Below are 22,215 nucleotides of genomic sequence, written 5' to 3'. Positions count from 1 at the left end.
ATATCTATCAAGAGGAAAAAGATATATCCGGTCTGTCTCTACCCCAGACTAACCAAGCACCATATTCCCCACTAATCATTCGACATTGAGAGAGTAGTCAAGATGATTGACAACGAAAACCTAGTTATCATCCAATCAAACAGCCCTTGCAGGTCAAAATCATGTATGGATTGACTTGGTTACGAGTGGATTCGGAGTAATTTGATAACCATATTTCTCCGCGACTGCTATCGGCATCTCTCTCCTGCAATGGCTTCAACCAAAACCTACGATACAAACCTTGAAGTTCCTCACCAGACAACTGAAGAGGACAAAACTCAACCTTGTCTTATGGCTATGAACTTAAAAATGTGAGAATCGAATCGTGAAGCTGTTTTGGATTGTAACGAAAGATCTATTTCTCCGCACAATCTCCTCGGAAAGGCATGCCATGCCAACCCCCAATATTTCAATGTTGGCATCCCACGTTTCCCCACACCCCCGGATTCTGTCCTTGTTTGTCTTACGTGTACCTACGTCAGTCCATCGTCTCTACATCAAAAGGAGATTCCGCCGGATCGAAGCTTTTGGAAAGGCCATTTTCTCCAATACTAGGGTTCCAGAGCCTGAATGATGGCTAAGACGAAATGCCGAGTATGGGTAGACCTCGAGATAGTGCTGATAGAAATAATAGACTCAGCAAAGACTCTGGTTCTTTACAAAGTTGTTTGTACTCGTGTAATTTCCAAGTTCCAAGATCATTGAGATTAATTTTATGCGATCTTGTGTTATATTTGTTGTAGGGTTAGGGCTAAGAAATTACAATCTCGCCTAGAACGGGTCGTGTTACATAACCTGAACGATGAGACCACCATTCAGTCTGCTTGTTCAGATTCCTGCATTAGATGCAGTATTAAACAGACAATCACCGAGCTTGGCGTGTAGCGACACCAAGATCCTACCCTCAAAGCTTGTTTTAGCCTACCGTCATCCTTTTCTTGGCCGAGGGATCAATAAAAAGCTTATTCGAGATTCCAGGTGGATCAGACGAGAAATCGTTGACTAGGATGGCCGTTTGTTTGATGCTTTTTTCAAGGTTGCTGGAAATTGTCTGTACTGACATGATAACGAAGATTGACAACAGGCTCATGCTGTTAATATTAGATGTGTTGAATTTACGGTAAGTGGATGCGTCAACTCTAATACGTGGAAGGGAGCTTCAGATGCTGAAAGATTCTCGCTGGCGTTTTCACTTATTGTGCCCATGGACATCTAGTTGAGCTGCTCTATATAATACTTTGTTTCTCACTCGATCCCAAAGATATGTATCGATCATAAGTTGTTTATGGTGATGCGTATACATGAAGAAACCGCAGAAGAATCAAAAAAGAAGTGCTTGAAAGCGGGTAGAGGCTACGAATCTGTGAAGAGCTATACGAGCCAATGAGATTCAACAAATAAAATATACAATAACCAGCCAATAGAAGAATATTAAAAAGTTAGAATGGGTCGATTTTATATGAGCCTGCCCAATAGCAGCAAAAGGAAACGAGCACAACATATTGTGGCCTCAAGACGCAAGAGACCTAGCCCTAACTCGTCCTAACCACGTTTTCTAGCTTTCTTATCTCCGCGACGACTGAATTATCCAACTATGTAATTCGTTCAACAGCTTCAAATGGATGCGACAGTACCTTCTCCAACAACACTATACAAGATCTAAAGCTTTAGGGCTCCGGCCAGAATGCGACGTAGCGCGGCCGGAGTATTGCGTGCTCCCGGGCTGGCCAGCACGCAATTGAGCCCGTTGAAGCATCGTGATAGGCTAGATGAGCTCTCCAACACCAACAGTTGACTATCAATCGCATTTTGGGCCATTTCATAGTGTCAAATACTACCTTTAGAAGGGCTAAAATGCGTGTGCATTACGCGTCCTGCCTTGGGAGATTTCATGAATTTTTCATAGATATACTTTGGTAGTCAGCTAACGGACAGTTTTTCAGGATGACTGACTGAGACTTTCAAGTTCGTTCGTGTGAAATCAGTTGATCGTCTAGAATGGCCTTTCTCAAGGTTCCCGAATTGAACACCCGAAAGGGTACGTTTCGTGCCTACCATTTGGCCGCAGTCGTTTTGTAAGTGCCCTAACCACGTACTGTCTTCTCAACCTTTTCAGCTAACCAGCTTCAAAGTATCTCCTCCTTCTTAGCTGGCTACGACTCTGGCGTCGCCGGCGGAGTCCTCACCTACAAACACTTCGAGAGTGATTTCCGCTACGCTGCCTCCACAGAGTCTAAAGTGAGTTCGCTCACCATCGGTCTCAATCAGCTTGGCTCGTTCCTGGCTTGCTTCTTTTTCTATCCCTTTGCCAACAGATTTGGACGTAAATATGCTATTGCGCTAGCGGCGTTTATCTATGTCATTGGGTCTATGATTCAGACTATCATTACGCATTCGCTGGGTGCTTGGTATGTAGGTCGCATTGTGGCTGGKATTGGAATGGGTGGATTGAGTGTTGTTGTGCCTATGTATTCGGCTGAGATGACGCCTAAAGAAATTAGAGGACGGTGTGGATCTTTCTATCAGTGGATGTATACTTGGGGGGTGTTTTCTGCGTATTGGATTGACTACGTATGTCCTCTAATGTCCTTAGACCGATTACATGTACGCTGACTGTTGCACAGGGCGTCGCTCAAAGCACAACCATTTCCAAGACTTCTCGCGAATGGCAGATCCCCATCGGTCTCGAAATCATCCCCAGCGGGATTTTGTTTCTCGCTATGTTCACCCTCCCTGAATCTGTGCGTTGGCTCCTGAGCCAAAACCGAACAGACGAAGCATGGAAATCACTCACCTGGATCCGCGGCGACGAAGGCGACAAGACTCAAGAAGAATTCAACGAAACCAAAGCCGGTCTCGTCGCCGAGGAATCAGCCAAGGATAACTTCACGATTCGCGAATTGTGGCATCCATCCAATCGGCTTAGATTCATTGTTGGMCCTGCCATGTTTATCTTTCAGAATACGACTGGTAGCAGTGCCCTGGCCGTGTTTGCGCCGCAGTATTTCAAGTTGTTGGTTGGTAGCTCGGGCAATCGTGACTTGCTTTTGACGGGTCTCTTTGGTGCTATCAAGGTTATTGGATGTACGTTCTTTATTTGGTTTTTAGCAGAGCAGCTATCGCGACGTACTCTATTAATCGGGGGCGCGTCGCTGATGGCGACTTGTATGCTTATCATCACGTTGATTGTGCGGTTCATACCGACTGAAAACGTGGGCAATGTCACCAACGCTGGACGTGCGACGGTGGCTATGATATACCTCGACATCGTGGTGAGTATCTTTATAACCACACAACAACAAACTAAAAGCTGACTGATTCAGATATACAATTGCTCGTGGGGACCTGTTCCGTGGGCGTACGTCCCCGAGATCTTCCCAACTCGCATTCGCTCCCTCGGATTAGGGTTCAGTATGTTAGCTCACTGGGCAACATCATTCTGTTTCTCATTCGCCAGTCCATACATGATCAAAAACATCGGCGCGTACACTTTTCTCATTTTCATGGGATTTGATGTCTGCGCTGCGATTTTCACGTATTTCTTTGCGCAGGAGACGCGTGGAATGGTGTTGGAGGCTGCTGCTGGTACGGATTTTGGATTCTATGAGAAAGATGGATTAACGGTGGTTGAGAAGGGGGCTGATTCATAGACGAGAACTTGTCTCATCCTATGAAGACATGGTGAAGTCAACATAGACACTAGAGATAAAGTAATAGACAAAAATCGTCAATCGTGCTTTTATTCATTAACAAACTGGCCCTCCTATCAATGTGTAGATTAAAGAATAAATCAAACACCTCCATCCCTAGATGTGTACACCACATGCAAATTACCTAATAACAAACAAGTAACAGAGAACCTCTCATGCATAAGTCGCTAATAACACCCTTCCATAATATAACCCCCTTTATCCGGTACATGAAAAAAACAGAAAGAAAGACGGAAAAAAATAAGCCTCCAGAGACATCCCGTAGTGGAACCAAACAATCAGGCCCTCGAGTCCCATTGATACCCAATCTGGGAATGAGTGGGAGGCGAGTGCACGATTTGTGACGGATACGTATGATGAGCTGGTATAGGCAAGTGAGCTGATTGTAGCGAGGGGATGTTTTGTTCATATCCCATGGTAGCTACAGGGATATGCTGTGGCCGATGCTGCTGCTGCTGCTGATGTGGGTGACCCATTGCTGCGCGAGATGGGTAGGTCAGATTGCGGTTGTACGAGTCCGCGTTGTTGTTCGCGTATTGCGCTGTGGTTGTGTGTGGAAGACCATACGCCATGTCATGGTGCGTTTGACCCATGGATGAGCCTGCGAGTGAATCGGCGGTCATGGAATAGGGTGATTCATGCGGTTGCTCTGCTCCGCTCACGGACAGTGATGCGGATGATAGTGTCCCTGTTTGTGGCGGGGATACGTATGAATGCCATGAGCCCTGCGGCAGGGGCATTCTGTGTGTAAGAGGTGGGATCGGTGGTCCCGGTGGAAGCGAGTCCGTCAATGGGGGGCTATTGAATGGTGAAGAGATCACACTGGCTGGATTTGAGCTTGTAGAAGACCTTCGTTCATCTTCACCTATCCCAATGTTAGCAGTCTCCCTCATAGCTAAGTTGAGGGAAATACTCACTCTGATACAACTGCCTACTATTCGACATCATAGCCAACTGCTGCCTCAAATGCGCAATCTCCGACTCTAGCATAGCATTCCGCTCCAACACGCGATCAACCTGCTGACCCTTGGCACTCAACTCAGCGACCTGATGCTCCAAATTCTCAATATGCTCCTTTGTGCGCGCGCGAATGGTCCGTTGCGCTTCGCGATCATTTGCGCGTTTGCGTTCTAATTGTTCGGCTGTGAGGGATGTGACTTTGCGCATGCCAGCTCTCGAGTCTCTTTTCTTCCCTCCTGCTGGTTGAGATGATTCTCTTCCTCCTACGGCATTTGTGCTTGAGGCACTACCAGAAACTGTGCGCCGAGGTGTGGTTGCTGGAGCCATTGTTTTTTCGGCCATCTTGAACCCGCAGAAAGGAATTTCAGGACAATTGTATTACTTCTTAATTCCCTTCTAGTCGTGAAAAAAAAGAAAGATTGTCTGATCCGGATGTTTCCGGTATATAAGTAAATCAAATTGCGTCTATCACAAGTCTTGGTTTTGGCGGCTGAGGGGCAGATCGGTCCGAGGATTCAAAGATTTCGGAAGGCAAATCTTAGCAGTGCCTAGGTATAAGGCAAATTTCGAAATCTGAGAATGATTGTATAAAGCTCGTGCTGGAGAGTGTGAAAGGAGAAAGTGTGTTACCGAGTTGAAGTAAGCAAGTACGCAGCCCAGATAGTGTAGATGGTGGATTCCGTCGAGGGAAGAGGAGGCGATGACGACTTCATTTATTTAACTAGCAGATGGATAAGCTGGCTAGGCTGCTAGCGACTGCGATGGCATTCTCAGCCTACAGCCATAGTCAAATTATCTGTTCTATCAGGATTTAACTTAGCTTCTTAGTGCAAGTGGGTAAGAAACAATGAGCTATGGCAAACTATGGGAATGCGGAATGAATTAAAAGGAATCCACATTCCAACTGGGGAAACCGGTGGTTGCCGGCCTAAATTCTTTCTGGGCGTAAATGTACATGCAGTTGGACGTTAGTAGTACGTAGCGCGATTGCCAGTGAGCGCAGACGAGACGAGACGAGACAGAGCGCCGCCGCTTCAATCAAGAAAGAAAGACGCAGACCGACCCAGGAAAAAGAGAGTCATGGGCTAGGGAAACAGCCGCACTGGCGCTGAATCAAATTAGTGACAGAATGGGCGGCCTAGAGTACCCAGAGCGTTGGTTCAAGGCCAAGTTGGTTGGTTCCTTTTCGGATTATTGTTAGCCTACTATCTCGACAGTGCATATGATTTGCCGGTGTGTCTGGGTATGGGTCTCTTCATTGTCTAGTTTGTTTGTTGAAAGTTACGGGCGTACTATGTACATACAAAGTATGGAGTACTGTACAGCGGACGTAATACCGACGGCAATCTGTAGATACACTGTGCAGTGAGAGGAGCAGTTCTCAGCCGTTGGGAAGGTGTACACGCACGTGTGCGTGGTATGCAGGCTAGCAGGCGTTGCGAATGTGTCGCTGGCGTGGGAGTGGACCGGAGATACCTAGGCACGGAGGGGGAGGGTAGTTAATCTCTGCCATGTGTGCGTTGTGCTCCACTCTCAGACTTCGCTAAGAGCAGCTAGTCTCTGACTCGATGTGTATGATCAGTCTATCAATCAGAAAGATATAGTTTAATCAGAAAGAGTTCGGCACTGCCCAGTCATACGACGTATCGTCGTATGTACACAATCAGAGGCGATAAAACCCAAGGTCGTTTTCTAGAAAAATGCAGGCAAGCGGCGCTCCAGCCAATCACCGCGGCAAGGCTCTCAGATCTCGCTGCACGGAAAGACGGCCCGGTTTTTTTTGGCGCCCGTCGACTCGCAAATACCAGCGTATTTCCGCTTTGGGCCAGCCACGCGAGGAAGTGCAAGACACAGCGAGACAGGCCAGAGAGGCATGAGCGTTGCGTTGCGTTGGCTGTTGTGTGGGTGCTTCGTGCCGAGGAAGTTCTTCTGACTACAGATAATACAACATCGCGTGTTATACTTCGTAGTAATAAGACCATAAGGACTTACAGTAAGTGATCTATTTCAGGTTGGGGTAAGCAGTACTTCGTGCTCCGTACCTCCTACGGGAAGACGCGTATTGCGTTTTACCGTAACCATACACTCCCGAGGATTCCCTTCGTACCGTAAATACGAGAAATACCCCATAAGGCCGGCCACGTTAGCCCAACTCGCTAAGCCAACTGAAGCAATGAGCACGACCTTCAGGCTGTCTGTGTAGGTCATTTTTCGCGAAAACCCTCAGGCGTCCGAGCCAGCTTACATTGCCAAGCCTCGTACACTAGCTTTCCAGACTCCCAGACTCTTACTGGCTACGAACTTGCGATTCCTTCTTAGTGCACTTACGTAGTAGTGCTTTGATGACTCCGTATTTACCAGTGGAAATTGCCCTTTTGGCGCGACATGCTGCTAGACTAGGCTACGTTGGGCCGGCTAGTTGCGTTGTGTGGAGTCACGAACAAAGCCTGTACTCAGAGTAGGAGCCGAGAAGAACTCCACAACGCATCTTGGCCATGCGATTGTCTTACAGACACAAACTTTTAAGGTTGGCTTGACTGACGCAGAGGCAAGTCTTTCGAGACGTGCTAGGCCTGATTGTGTCACGGCTTACTTACTATCGATAAGCGATTGTATGTTCAGGTGTTCTTGAAAGTTTAAATCCGAATGGCTTCCTGCTCACCGACTGTTGGGGCAGCGTCTACGGAGTACTGTTCTTTGAGACGCAGCATTCCGTACAGGGGAATAAAGAAGAATGTCCAACATGTACCGCGCAATGGCAATAAGCAAATAAAGAATCGTCTCAATGCCTCCGTGGACCACTTACAAGAGTCAATGGAGACCCAACAGAGCGGAAAAAAAGAAAAGCGGCTCGACCGGAATCGGGTCCTAACGGTATGCAAGTAAGCCCTAGCCAAGTGATTCATTTGATTACGGAGTAAACGAATTTGACGAAGTCGAACGATGCCATCTGGCATCACGATGCGCCTCAAGTAACCGCCCGCAAATCGACCAGTCAAAAGTCTAAAATGCCAAGTGCGTTTCCTTCGTTTCTTTTTCCCTGAATTCTAAATGCTTGATATCAAGTCGATGACTCGATGTTGATGAACAGTGGGAACACGGACCCAGCCAGCCAGCCAGCCTTAGATTTAGTCAACTTTCTCGCATTCCGTTAAAAGAGTTAAAGTATAGACCCGTCGACGAATATAACTGGACATTAGCGTACTTAAGATATGCACCGACTCTTTTGTCGTACATTCGCCATCTGGCTGGCGCTTAAACGGAGCCATACAGCGATCCAACAACTGAGCACGACTCATGTCCCCCGTTAGAAATAGTTTATCTGATGGTAGATCTTGTAGCCTTCAACCACGAGCTAGTCACCAACATGTTGGAAACTGTAAATCGTTCCGATTGATGTAGCGTTTCATGCTGACGGCTGGATAGGCGCTTGCCCCCAATATCCTGGGTTTGAATGACTAGCGTTGAGAAGTTATTAAGGACGTGCTCTACATACTCAATACAAATGACGGTCCACGGGTACTTTTCCGACTTATAAACATTCAGCATTTGTGGCCCATGTGAATCCTCCGTAAATAGTCCTTAGGTTTAGGGCTAGGGACGGCACACAACAAAGAACTCGAGACGGGATTCTCCATATTGTCCACATGGTCACTAGTACCCTCTTGTTGAGATCTGCTGGTGCTCGGAAAGTTATTCTCCAGTAATATCATTCATGTTCAACTGGCTGACGCCTCTAGTTGTGGGTTGCAGTAGACTAAAAGAGTCTGACACCTACCAGGGTCCCAAACTTGGAAGGCTAGGGTTATGTGACTAGAGACAAACTGGAGTTTTGACATCTCATTGTCTTAGTATCATAATCAATATGCGGTCTAAATTCTGACAGGTATTCAGCCAGGTGAGCCCGTCATCATGTCGATGTTTATAGGCATTTTACCCTGTACTACGCGCGCCATGTCTGCATATCCCCATTTTAATTCGATATGCCACCCTCGACGCCACGTAGGTGTAGACCCTTGTATGGCATAAACATCTCGAAGCATCGTAGAGCTCGTTCTATATAGATGGTGCGCAGTCAATTGGTCCTCGTTTCCTGCACCTAGCCATATTTGCGGCGCAGGTCACAGCACACCCTTGGATATTGGGACGAGTCTTTTTAGTAGATATCAAGCTTGAGAATTTTATACGTCTACCTCTGCCTCCATCCCAACAAGACCGACGTGTTAGGCCAAATCAATCAAACCAGCACGGTATCGAAGGGCAGGTGTCTAAACAATGTGATTTCCGCACTACGTCCAACCTGCATGACTTGGCCATGTCTCATTCTCCGTTTGTGATGTGTTCTCGAAAACCGCTTTCTTTGTTTGAGACGGGCTTCCATGCAGTATATTTTCTTTTTTTTTCCCCCATCGGCAATACTATGGATCACGCTCTTAGGCGTGTATCATTGATTCGCAGCGCACGTTTTTGATTTCTTTCTTTGCCCGTCTCATCTCCGCCTAGTGATCCGGCCCATCTTCGTCGTCGCCGTAGATATCTAGCCTGATGATGCCATTCCGTGTAATCAAATCTTTGCAAAACTTCTATTGTTCGACAGCCTCAATAAAGTGTAGTTAATTCTTGAATCGAAAGGCGAACGGTAATCCCGGCGCCAAAACAAAGGGAGATGATAGAACCAGGCACAAAAGGAAAGGTATATAAGAAAGAAAAGAAAGCTACCGTTACATCTATTTTGTTTCAAGAATTACTACAATGGATGATAATCCGAATATGTGTCTTTTGCTTTGATTTTCAGGGATCAACTTGGTGGCACAATGCTATCCGGTTATTCTACCGAACAATCTGGTGTTTACTTAATGGTAGGCAGGACGTCAGAAATGTAGGATGCATTCGGCACGAAACCCAACTTTAGCCCAGACCAGCCCTAGTTGTTCCAGCCTGTTGATAAGATTACGTTCTGTAAAGTCAGTCTTGAGAATATGAGGCAGCGGCTGATCAGTTTTTCGCTAGGAGATATCAATAGCAGGGCACCGAGTCGACATTCGATGTGCGTCATATTTGTGAATCGTTTGATGCTGCGACATAAGACTCGGAGATAATCAAAATTTGGAAGCGTCGGCAAGAAGGTCTGGCAGAGCAAAAGCGAGTAGAGAAACGTTTGTACGATGAGTAGACCCGAAATGCTGCTGCTGCATTGTAAGAAGACTATGCAGATAATGCTGAAGATGCTACAGCGTACCTCAACGATGCCGATATTCTGACAATCACCTCGCCTACGGCCTCTTACGTATGGAAAGTAGAGCCCAAGGTAGGCGATATAATTAAGAAAGGTCAAATAGAAGCGATCATAGAGGCTATGAAGATGAAGATGCATGTTGTGGCTCTGAAGAGATCGGGTGACCTCATTGTAAATTCTATCTTGAAAAAGCCAAAGAGAACTGTGAGTACAGGTGGTGTTATAGTAGTAGCAGGGAAACAGAAGTAGAGTAGTAGCACTCGGTTTGATGCATTATGGCAGTCCATATATATTTTATCACTGTTTCAAAATCGCATAATGAGAGGGAGTTTCCATGGATAGCTTCAAGTACATTGTTATTTGACCTTGTAAGTGTTTACGAAAACTGCCGCTAAAGTGAATGACAAAATGAGATTCTCAGTGGATAAAGGGGGCACCTCAATCCACTGAGAAGCAAGAAAGAAAAGAAAGGCAGAAGGAAACCATATTCCTTCACTCAATCAACATAACATTACACTGAAGGTGTCCCTTCATCGTCATGCTATCGATTAAGATGAGAATCACGCGGAGCTAGACAGACTCATCTAGAATCCAGTAGGCGCAGCACTACCACTTGGGACACCGCTACCACCAGGGGTACCACCAGGGGCACCACCTCCAGAGCTGCTGTCACCACCAGACTCAGCCACACCACCAGAAGAAGTCAAGGCAAAGCTGTAAGTCGGGGTGTAGGTAGCCGAAGTATTGATGGCAACGGTAATCCAGCCGAAGAGCCCATCCGTAACATCATCTCCAATTTTAACGTAGTTGATGACAGGGTCGGAGGTGGTGTCTTCGGTCTCATCATTAAAGACACGGTCCTCAGCGTTAGTGGTAATGGCGATAGTGTTGGTGTTGTATGGGCTTGTGGCCTCGACTTCAGTGATCAAGTCCTGGTCCCAGAAGAGCTGACCGATGTGCGCGACTGTGCCTCCGGTGATAGTGTTGTTGGCTAGCTGGGTGACGTTGCCAACGTGGGCGACGACGTGGTGGTGGGTAGCACGTCCAGAGTAGTGACCAGGGAAAATTGTCTGGAACTGGACTACACCATCATCATCGGTCTTCTGAATTCCGCGCAGGAAAGTGGCATTGATGTTGGAAGTATCAGCAGTGTTACCATTACCGTTGCTAACAACACCAGAATAAACACCAGTAGAGTTGCAATTCCAGATATCAAACCAGACGTCGGTGACGGGCTCGCAGGTTTCGACGTCAATGAACTGAGCGTCGAAAGTGACATCGACACCTGGCTGGTCTTCACGAAGATCGGAGCGCACATATTCGCCCAGGACGTAGAAGGGACCAACTTCACCTTCGGGGTTGAGGACACAGGTGGAGTTGTCCGTGAAGATGACGGACTCGGGAGAGTTGATGGTGATGCTACCGTCCGTCACCTCATGGGACTTGTTGAGCACGGTTTCGGGGTCGCGGACAGTAAGACGTTTGCGAAGCATATCACGACGCAGCATGTCTACGGTTTCGCGGCGACGAGCTTCAGCACGGTCGTTGTGACCGCGAGCTTCGAGGTGGCGAGCACACTTCTCGAGACTTCGGCGAACGGTGGATTGATACTCTCGCTTCTGGATAAGGGCGATCTCATCCCGCTCCTCATGCTCCCCTGGGTGAGCTACAGAGAGTGTAGCCAATCCCAAAAGGGCGATGCTTAGGACACTTGGGAGTTGCATCGCTATTCACAATGTCGATCAATTAGATGGCAAGATTAGAGAAGATTGTCTTTGGTGAGCTGTTGAACAAAAATGTCAAATTGAGCGGGTGGTTATCCTCCCTTATATACTTTACGGATTACCTGACTGTATTGATATGAGAAGCAAACCGTAGACCTAGGCGTGAGCGACTGCTATGGAGAAAGAACAGCGCCTGGACTGGGAAGGGCATGTAAACAAGTCACCTTCTCCACGAATGTCCGCAGGGGGTACGCGTCAGGGCTCAAACAAATTAAGCATGTTGGATGGTGATGATGCGACATTCCCCTATAGTGACTAGAGACCTGTATCCCATTCGTCACGGATGATTCATATGCGCAGATTTCAACTTTAGGTTAGTCGATCATGGAGCTGTATCTGCTACACGCAACGCATTGAGCTACCCAACTATGCTTAGACTATTTGACGATCATGGGTGTGTTCAACTGTCTAGGCCAGTCCAAACGAGTACCTCATTCGTGTACATCTCTGCAGACCTTTCTCTTCGAGACTAAAGACATTAATAAAACCGTTGATGTGTATCTCAACTGGTGGACTCAGCAATATGCCATGCCTACCCGACAGCCTCTTTATCAAATGCTCAAAGGCCAAGTCAAACGGCATCAAGCCGCGTTGACACCAACCTTTGATTTCAGCCGAGACCAACATGCACGGTTAAACATCGTTTCAAGGTTTCTGGATAAGGTTTACTCCGTCCGGTGGAGGGGATCGCACCCAAGACCAATAGAGTGCGTAATACAACGCAGCTGATTGGTATATAAATCGACTCAATGGTGAAAATAGTAATAGACGAACGTGATAAGTCGAAACAGCCCTAAGGCGAGTAACATGGAGTACGTAAGCTCTATAAAGGACGGGCCGCTGCCAAGACTTCGACTCAGTAGCATGCCAAGACAGAAGCTCTCCAAAGCGGGCTCTGATTGGACCGGGTTGCAGATCATCCCTCCTTGAGTTTATGGGGATGACGAGGCCATATAATACCGATGACAGTATGGTAGCAGTAGGCAAAGAATTCTCCGTCAGAAACGCCGTGGCTGAATTCGTCAATCGTCCTGGCGATTCAAGCGGATTGTGTTTGCAAGCATTGAAGCTAGAAGCAACGTCCAGTTTCAGGTAATGCCTTAATTGCAGACGCGGACCATGCAAGATGCTTTCTTCCGTAAGTAGAAAACAAGCGAACACGGAATATGGCAAAGGATACAACGATTTGTAAGCCTGTTGGGTCCAGCTACTTAACCTATGCTTAGGAACAGTAGGGTCAATTCAACGTTGTAACCAACACTCAGCCACACTGAATATGGCTGTCGGTGAAATGCCGACCCCTCCAATAAGAAATAGACAGTGATGAGTCTTTCCCTTGGTTTATACTGTTGCCAAGATGCGCCAGTTCTCGAGGATAAACATTTAAGCACTTCGGTCAGCAATAGGATTCTTCTCTGAAGGTAAGGAAGTGTTCTCAAGCGCTCTCGAGAGTTCTCTGAGATAGTGTACATTCCGAGGTAGGCATTGTTGAGCCTTGACGAGTCGAATATCTGATCATCGTGTCTCTGCTGATTCGAAAGCGCCGACCCATGTACAATATTGTCACGGTGATTCGCGGGAAACCCTTCAGGGCGTTCGCCCATTTTTCGCCACTCGAACGAGTTGAACTGAGGTAAGTTGAGCGCATAGTCGTGGTAGAATCAGGAACGATAGCCTCGATGCCGGTTCCTTGGCGAATAGCTTGAACATTGTCAAAGGATATAACCGAACCGCAAGGGAGGTGTGAAAAAAGGCCTGTATGCCGATTCTATTATCGAGAGCACTGCTAGACCTCGCTTCCTGATTTTCTTAGGGAACCAGCATTGACGTCGCCATTCGATGCGCCGCGTAAGAACACGACCTTGGAGATATCTGCTATAGTGACTCGCGACAACATGGTCGTGGCTATTGCAACTTATCTTGGCTGCTTGATCGGCGTAGTGCGACCGTAGTCAAATATCATCGTCTTTCTTCCTAAGTGCACAGGGCACTTTCCCATTATCCAACAAGGGCAACGCAAGGCGCATGTTTTGGCGTGTCTGGTAGCCTGGCAGTGCAATGAGTAGCTTCTATTGGCTAGGCCCAGGTAGTATGTAACGGACATCATAGAGCTAATCAAGAGATCGTATCTCGTGAACTGATGTAGGGTTGTTTGGCGTGCTTCGTCAATTTAAGACGATCGAATACCCCGTTGAGAAAACGCAGGAAGCACGCTTCGAAACAACGCTCATAGTTGCAGTAAAGATAAAGCAGAATTTTGGTCAGTGTTATTTGTTTGCAAATAATTGACTCTTTTCATGTTCCTTGGAATGACTGGAAGGAGTAAAACAAGAAGTTAGAACTTAGAAGTGAGGTTGTCGGGTGGAAGGCAAGAGCCAATCGGCGGGCGCGCCTGACCAAGCTTTATTTTCGGCAACACCTGGCATCTCCCACGTCATGTATCCTTCTTTCGACGCACAGCTTCATACAATAATCTAGACAGGACCGAGGGGTCGAATATTTAACATGGAGCAAGACTACAAAGCCCGTAAAGAGGCTTTCGTGTCAGACCTCTCCGGTGGAGATATCAACGAGATCAACGCAGTTGCTCTCGTGGCGTCGGTATGTTGACGCTCAACACTTGTTTGCAAAGATCTCCTCACATAGCTCACAAAAGATCATTTTAGGTGTCGGCACTACTATGGGCAACCCTGCAGTCGCGCCTCTCTTTTTTTACACCCTATACTCCTGCGGCGCTTTTTGTCGATTTCCTTCTCAATGTCGGCGCCATTCTGTTTTCGACCACGATATACTCGGCCTCTCCTCTCCTGCTCAATTTACTTCTCCTTACCCCGGTCGTTCTTATCCTCTTGAATTCGTGGTCAGCCCGTCCACGACAAAAACAAGCGAAGCCCTCGCGGCCGAACCAACACCAGAATGCGGTCGGTTCAAGCAAGTCGGACAAGGGAAAGAAAGGCCCGGAATCCTCTCCGGTACATCCATTTCTCACCACTTATCGAGCCGCAATGATGGTGGTAACGTGCAGCGCCATTCTGGCGGTGGACTTTCCAATTTTTCCTCGCCGATTCGCCAAAGTCGAGAATTGGGGTACGTCGCTTATGGATTTGGGGGTTGGATCCTTCGTCTTCTCAGCTGGCGTCGTGTCTGCCAGGTCCATTCTCAAAGATCAAGCTGCGGGAGCATTTCAACAGTCGAATATTTTTCGGAGATTGGCAGCTGCATCTCGACACTCCATACCTCTACTATTATTAGGCTTGATACGCCTGTATAGCGTCAAGGGTCTTGATTATGCCGAGCATGTAACAGAGTATGGCGTACACTGGAATTTCTTCTTTACGCTTGGCTTTCTGCCTCCCTTCGTGGAAATTTTCCACTCATTGTACTCCATCATCCCGTCATACGAGATCTTGGCTCTGCTTACGACCACGGTTTATCAAGTCGCATTGGAATCTACGGACTTGAAAGCTTACATTCTGATCTCGCCGCGTGGTCCCGACCTACTTTCTAAAAACCGTGAAGGTGTATTCTCCTTCATCGGATACCTCGCCATTTTCCTGGCTGGTCGTGCTAGTGGCCTGCGAATTATTCCTCGAGGCACGGCCGACAACAAACCCGCTTCAGCACAACAAGCTAGGAGACGTGTGCTGATATCGCTAGCCATCACGGCTATTGGCTGGACAGTGCTCTTCATATTTAACTCCACGCCAGCCATGGGATACGGTGCCCGTATTCCTGTATCCCGTCGCTTGGCAAATATGCCTTATGTGTTCTGGGTATCTGCATTCAACAATGCGCAGATCTTTCTATTCTGTCTCATAGAAACATTACTTTTCCCGACCGTGCACAAGGTCATTGACAGAGAGACAGAGGCAGAGAAGAGTAAATTCGCAACAAGTCCAATCATGGCGGCATTTAACAATAATGGGTTGGCTGTTTTCCTGGTTGCGAACTTGCTTACCGGGGCTGTGAATTTGTCGTTCAATACTCTGGACGCCAATGCATGGCAGTCGATGGCTATTCTGATTGCTTATATGGTTTTAGTCACTGCTTTTGCTTTGGGCTTGCAGGTGTCGGGGCTGAAGTTGAAGATATAGTGGTTACTGCATATATAAAATTGTGCTAAACTTAAGATACATTCCTCCAATAATCTCTTAATCATAATTATAAAGGTCTAGATTTCCCCGCAAAATAAGCCAAACGGTGACAGCGAAAGCCGATTGGCTGAACGCGCGAGCTTGGAGATTCGCATGTGATTGCCCTCTCCGATAATCCAATCTCGACGTCTTGCTTTCTTTCCCACACCAACACGCCTCACAATTATTCGTATACAGTAAATTCCCAACCGAAAATGGATAATCCTCGTTTTCAGAACTATCCGGCAGCTCGCAAAGGGCCCGACGAACCATACAAGAAAGAGGACCTCGCTTTGCCAGTCCTCCGAGGACAGTCATTAAGCATTGGCGCAACCGTGTATGTTCACTATTGCAGCACCTGACCCAAAACAGTCTGTTAACCAATAGCTTAGCATCCATCATTTAGCATTCCTCCAAAATCATCTATGGCACAGCAGCGGCCTAACCACTTTCCGAAAAGCAGAAAACATACTCAACTCCTATCCGCCGCGATTTGATCCTACAGTATGGCCTATAGTGAGCAACGAGTCGACACCACTGCTGGCTTCGCTCCCGGCTCCTCAAGAACAGCGCGGATCTAGCGCTTCAGGCTTCTGGACCTCGGCAGATTACCACCAGCGCTATTTATCCGGAGAATTGACTCCCACAATCGTCGCTGAGACGTTGCTGCCCATGATCCAAAAAGATACCCACCCACCGGGGAAATCTGCTATTGGATTTTTGGAATCCAAAGTTGATATTGTCAGAGCTGCGGCTGCGGCATCAACGAAGCGGTATAGAGAAGGCAAGCCCTTCGGCCCGCTAGATGGTGTCCCTGTTGCTGTTAAGGATGAGGTCCACCTAAAGGGTTATAAGAGGACACTTGGTAGTAAGCTTGACTTCTCGCATGGGTTTGATGTAACTTCTTGGTGTGTTGAGAAGTGGGAGGAGGCTGGGGCTATTATCATTGGGAAGACAACTATGCATGAGATTGGAATTGGTAAGTGATCACCTAGATAGATAAACACAAAACCCGAAGCTGATAATGTCAGACACAACGAACAATAATCCAAATTCAGGAACCCCACGCAATCCATATAATCGCAACTACTACTGCGGCGGTTCATCTGGAGGATCAGGTTACGCTCTCTCTACAGGTCTTGTTCCGATTGCTCTTGGTGCCGACGGGGGAGGCTCTATCCGAATCCCATCTTCATACTGTGGTGTATACGGCCTCAAAACGACCCATGGACGCATCTCTGCTGCGCCTACACCATCACTAGCGCCTAGTGTAGGCGTCTATGGACCCATGGCTTCTAGCATCGATGATCTCACCCTTGCATACCGACTCATGGCTGCCCCCCCTTCCATCGAAGCCGACAGCATCGCATCCGGATTCCCCAACCCGCTTGCCGAAATTCGTTCTGACCCCGGTAGCAAGATAATCGGCATATTCCGTCCATGGATCGACCGCTCTGAACCCTCGGTCCGCAAAATCTTCGATCAAACCATCCAGCACCTCCAAAACGTCAAGGGCTACAACACCATCGACATTGAAATCCCCTATCTCCCTGAAGGCCAACAAGCGCACGCCCTTACAATCCTCGCCGAACTCGCCGCTGGAATACCATCATCAGATGTAACCTCTTTACTACCTCATACCAAAGTACTCATCAGCGTCAGCGGCAGCAAATCTACCGGCACAGATTATATCGCCGCTCAAAAGCTGCGGAGCCTACTCATGTCTCATCTATCGCATCTATTCACTACGCATCCAGGTTTATTGATTCTGACCCCCACTGTGCCTATACCAGGATGCGAAATCAAAGGTGGAGATAAGGATTTGTCACATGGAATCATGGATGCGTTGACCTCCACGCGCAGTATGGAGTATGTCTGGCTGGCGAATTTTACCGGTTGTCCGGCTATAAGTTTTCCAGCGGGGTATGTTGATGGTTCTGGTATACCGGTTGGTGTGATGGCGATGGGGGAATGGGGTTGTGAAGAAAGTTTACTGAGGTTCGTGAGGGATACTACGGATACAGGATTGTTAGGAGCTGAGGGGCGGTTGAGGACGCCGGTCGTTGAGCAAAAGGGAAGAGAGGATGTGGCGTGGGTGGATGTTATTGGAGAAGCGGAGGCGAAGATGAGTGGCTCGAATAATAGCAAGTTGTAGCTGCTTGCAAGTCTTTCAAAAGCTGATTTCTTATAGATATAGTTCAGTGTAATAACAATCTGGTGATATATCCTCTGTGCTGGGCGCATGACTACTACTACTACTACTACTACTACTACTACTACTACTACTACTACTACTACTACTACTACTACTACTACTACTACTACTACTGCTACTGCCTAGTCCACATACTGGTTCATCTCGTTGGCGGACCGTGCTGCAAAATCTTCAAGCTAATAAGATGAGACAACTGTAAGCTTGCTACTTTCGTCAATACTGATGTAGCGGTCTAGGTCAATTGGAACCTGCGAAATTTCAGAGTGCAGATGTAAGGCGCCAAAGTGAAACCATTCTTGTATGATACTTTCGGCCATTGCTATCTTGTCCTTGTCGTCAAGCATTGTAATAACCTGTATTTGATCGAAACCTAAACGCCGCGGAAATCCGGCAAAGTCTTATCGGTCATAAGATACTATTCATGGGGTGGAACTACATTTGATGTCTCTTGCAATGGTCTGGAATAGGTAACTGATCCATTGTGGGCTCGTACCCAGTGCTTTAGATTAGATGGAATAGCTATTATCCAGATGGTTGACTGAAGGCTTTTCAAGATAGAAATTCTGCTAGGTTGTATCGTCTTGCTTGCGTGGCCCAGTCAGAAAATGCTTCACTCACAGAGGAGACAGATGCGTGTAATTACCATCCAAATGCAGACCTGTTCCCAGAGATTCAAGAGAAGAAGAATCAAATGATTTAGTAGCTGACTACAACAGTTAACTCCTACAATCATAATCGAACAAGCTGCCCAAACAAACAAATCCAACACCACCCTCTATAACCCCGAATAAAGACGTTGCCGCCTGATGTCTCACAACTCCAACAATTCCATCTATAAAGCATAACAGAATAATGAAAACAAAGACTAAATGAGAATCCCTTCCCCTTGAAATGGTACATGAAACTCACAGCCAAGCCCGGCCTCCTCACTCTGTGCACGCAACTCCTGTAGTATCCGCTCACTCGGATGCGGACCATCCATCAACGTGTCTTTGACATGAATAATAAAAACTTTGAAACCTGCCAAGGGCGGCGATCCGGTTTCCGAGTCTGTCAATTGCACGCTCGGTCTTGAGAGGGCCGTTTCGTCATCCTTTTCGGTGTCATCTCCCGGATCGTCGTCAATACCAACGGGTCTTAATTTTTGAGCATTCGAGCGGCGCGATTGCGGTCGATCTGTCATAAGTGCGTCGTTGTTGTCATCGTCGCCATCGTTTTTGACAACATCCGGTGTTTGCGTTGATGCTCTGGCACGACTACCTGACATGGGCGACTTAACATTTACGTCGCCATTGTTGTCTCTCGGTTTCGCGAGATGAGTCGTAACTTGGCGCGTTGAATGCGGACTCACGGGCTGTTCGCGCGCATAATCTGCTGTATCAGAGTCTTTCCTTTTGCGTTTACTAGATCGACCTCGCCGTCTTTGATCCTTCTCTTGGTGCTTGTCGGGTCTCGCTTCTTCGACTTTGCTCGCGAGTACTTTCAGTTCTGCAATTAGATGGCGAGGGCACAAGTGGCCATAAAGAGTCTCGTCGTCGACTGCGTCGTTGTAGGAGCATTCGATGAAAATAGCCCGTAGTGAACCACTTACTATCTTCGGAGCAGCGATCTCCCATACACGCTTATTTCGAGGCTCCAAGGATATTGAATCCGGCTCAATGTCGCCAAAAATGATGATCTCTTTGTCGGTGTTGTCGTCTCGGATGAAAAAGGCTGAGCTTTCTACGACGCCCCAGTTGGTGGTGTCTTTGGACGGGGTGGCTCTTAAGCCTGATCCAATGTGTGGAGAACGTGCTGGTGAGTACATACTACCAAAGCATTAGCACAACTATAAATTTTCCGGGAAAATGAATGACTTACGCTCCATCGGATTGATCAATTGACAAGTTTCGAGCGCTGGACATGACCATTTGATCAGGTCCAAATACAGAACTGCCAATCCGATGATGCCTTCCAGACTCTGCATCATACGGCTGCTTGCACCGACCGTGGCTCACACTGAGACACTTCGTGACAAGACCATCACATGCGCGCACATAACCCCGACTCTCTCCACGCCCAAAACGCGGATTTCCACCTTCAACGAGTCGTTGGTATGTGATCAAACCAGCACCACCATCTTCATCAGACAAATTCGGCCAAATTATATCATTGAACATGTGATATTTCATTGCCGAAATCGCAGATGGAAGACCCGCGACTGTTTTGGGTCCATTACTTGCCTCGACAATGGGCGTATTAATGGCCAGCCCAGAAACATGGTCCAAATGAGGATGCGTAATCAGAACCGAGGCAATCACCTCGCGAAAGATGTAAGCAGCGTTTGCGTGCGACGTTTTGTGAGGCAGCTGCAATCCTACAAATGGTCCATCATTCACGACTGCTCTACCCTCTTCATCGATGGCGAGAGTCTGGTCCAGAATGCGGACAATACCAGCAAGAAGTGTGCCTGCATCTACCGCAACGACGGAGCTCTTGGACCAAGTTGTTGAAGTTGACCGGACCAAAAGTCCTGTGACAGCGTCCTCTTTTGGCCCTCCAGTCGGGCCCTATGATAGATTAGTCTCTGAAATTCAAAGTATATTGGGCCAAGAAGATGGTAAGACATACCAGAACAATAACCTGAAAAGCCGGATCATCCATCTCCATGAAATATATCAGAATGCGTCTCCGCTTGTTCCACGTATCAGACACAATATATAATAAACAAGAGAGCGCCGTCGCTAAAATCTTCCAATTCGGGATGACCAGTCAACCCTCTAGCTAATCTGAGGCCTGAATTCTGATTGGGGTTCGTCTTCTGCTAGAACGGGACGCAATGTTGCAAAGGATGGTAAATGTGCGGGGCCAAAAAGGTCAAAAACCGACAATCACCGTGCTTGGGCGATTGGCAGATATACATATGCGTTGCTGATTTGCATGCATGCATATGCTGGTTGAGACGTTGGCAGTAACAGGATCAGTGGTGTTGGACCAGGGTGTATGTCAAAAAATAGTTGGTACCGTGGTGGCCGGCTGGTCGCACAAACAATTTGGATGCTCTCAGAGTTTGGTGTCCCAATGACGAACAGACATGAACTGAAAGTACTGGAAAGAGCAAAAGACGAGCCGAGTAAAAATACTGCCTCAATCGCTCACTGTGTCCAGTCGTGACATCGTCCACTACATCAGTGTACAAGTACGAACAAGGCTTGACGCTAAGCAAGCAACAAAACCCCCGGAGAAAAGACACACAAATCCGAACAAAGTTTTTCGATATGCCACTCCGATTTTTAGGCAAGACGAGGCAGTCAATTGGCAATAGTCAGAGCAAAAGAAGGGGAAAAAAAAAAGAGGTCAAAGAAAAGAAAGAAAGTGGCAAAAGTCCGAGGACGTGAACAGCTCGAAGTCTATTCCGAGAAGGGCAATATTCTGGAACAATGAAAGAAGCCTTGGGTGCAGGCTGACTTGGTGGCTGTGGCTGTACAAACAAACGAAATCCTTCGAAAGTATAAGTTGCAGTGCGTACTCCGTATTCCAGAATGATCAGAATGTACTCGACTGGATCGAATGGAGAGGCATTCCCCATATGGAGAAGATGGATCATTTACGTAGGAGCACATCTGACCGGCCAATCAGAGCTAGGATGGCTAGCCAGACGCGGATTAGCGTATTCCATCTCGTGATAAGATCTCGTGAACTACGTATTTCACTGAGTCTTTAGATAAGACATTCTTCAGCCAATGTATATATAGAGAATATATAGAGAGATAGATATATATGCCATATAGCTGTGCTTATAAGCAGACTTGTGATAACTAGCAAAGTCACGCTTGAACGAATGCGATCATGTCTTGACGAACCGTCAAGCTGATAAAAAGAGATGGGGAATCTTCTAGATGGAAAAGAAAAGAAAACACAGGGGGGAAATCCAATGAACCAGACCCAACGTATCCATAAGTCATCCTTCCGGCCCAAACCAAGTCAAGAAACGTATAATCAGTACAAAATCCAGGGCTCCAAAGGAAACAAGACGCCATCCATGACCGCTAATTTTAGGAATCGTAACGTGACCCCAGGATATAAGAGAAAGAGGAAACGATCGAGAAACGACTGATCAGTCGTGACATGCAATGAAAGATAGACAGAAAGTAGAGGG

General features: G+C 47.3%; 6 protein-coding genes across 6 annotated transcripts; 3 read left to right on the top strand and 3 right to left on the bottom strand.

Annotated features, from left to right (window-relative positions):
• Nucleotides 1-2,037: 2,037 nt before the first annotated feature.
• BHQ10_003919 (uncharacterized protein) lies at nucleotides 2,038-3,689 on the top strand (the record flags this gene model as incomplete). Its single annotated transcript, XM_040876228.1, has 4 exons — nucleotides 2,038-2,114; nucleotides 2,172-2,610; nucleotides 2,664-3,311; nucleotides 3,363-3,689. The coding sequence occupies 4 exons, from the start codon at nucleotides 2,038-2,040 to the stop codon at nucleotides 3,687-3,689; spliced, it is 1,491 nt and encodes a 496-aa protein (XP_040732423.1).
• Nucleotides 3,690-4,027: 338 nt separating this feature from the next.
• BHQ10_003918 (uncharacterized protein) lies at nucleotides 4,028-5,051 on the bottom strand (the record flags this gene model as incomplete). Its single annotated transcript, XM_040876227.1, has 2 exons — nucleotides 4,028-4,614; nucleotides 4,667-5,051. The coding sequence occupies 2 exons, from the start codon at nucleotides 5,049-5,051 to the stop codon at nucleotides 4,028-4,030; spliced, it is 972 nt and encodes a 323-aa protein (XP_040732422.1).
• Nucleotides 5,052-10,529: 5,478 nt separating this feature from the next.
• Nucleotides 10,530-11,669, bottom strand: BHQ10_003917 (uncharacterized protein; the record flags this gene model as incomplete). Its single annotated transcript, XM_040876226.1, has 1 exon — nucleotides 10,530-11,669. One exon carries the CDS (start codon nucleotides 11,667-11,669, stop codon nucleotides 10,530-10,532), a length of 1,140 nt encoding a protein of 379 aa, XP_040732421.1.
• Nucleotides 11,670-14,234: 2,565 nt separating this feature from the next.
• Nucleotides 14,235-15,823, top strand: BHQ10_003916 (uncharacterized protein; the record flags this gene model as incomplete). The annotated part of the gene is made up of 2 exons (XM_040876225.1): nucleotides 14,235-14,330; nucleotides 14,396-15,823. 2 exons carry the CDS (start codon nucleotides 14,235-14,237, stop codon nucleotides 15,821-15,823), a joined length of 1,524 nt encoding a protein of 507 aa, XP_040732420.1.
• Nucleotides 15,824-16,077: 254 nt separating this feature from the next.
• BHQ10_003915 (uncharacterized protein) lies at nucleotides 16,078-18,017 on the top strand (the record flags this gene model as incomplete). The annotated part of the gene is made up of 3 exons (XM_040876224.1): nucleotides 16,078-16,199; nucleotides 16,255-16,841; nucleotides 16,894-18,017. 3 exons carry the CDS (start codon nucleotides 16,078-16,080, stop codon nucleotides 18,015-18,017), a joined length of 1,833 nt encoding a protein of 610 aa, XP_040732419.1.
• A 925-nt stretch (nucleotides 18,018-18,942) lies between these two features.
• Nucleotides 18,943-20,720, bottom strand: BHQ10_003914 (uncharacterized protein; the record flags this gene model as incomplete). The annotated part of the gene is made up of 3 exons (XM_040876223.1): nucleotides 18,943-19,885; nucleotides 19,938-20,626; nucleotides 20,688-20,720. 3 exons carry the CDS (start codon nucleotides 20,718-20,720, stop codon nucleotides 18,943-18,945), a joined length of 1,665 nt encoding a protein of 554 aa, XP_040732418.1.
• Nucleotides 20,721-22,215: the final 1,495 nt, after the last annotated feature.

This window comes from Talaromyces amestolkiae (assembly GCF_001896365.1).
Source record: "Talaromyces amestolkiae strain CIB chromosome Unknown scaffold6.1, whole genome shotgun sequence".
Classification (NCBI taxonomy): Eukaryota; Fungi; Ascomycota; class Eurotiomycetes; order Eurotiales; family Trichocomaceae; genus Talaromyces; species Talaromyces amestolkiae.
The sequence above is the reverse complement of the archived record's forward strand: the minus strand, read 5'-3'. Positions and strand labels throughout refer to the sequence as shown.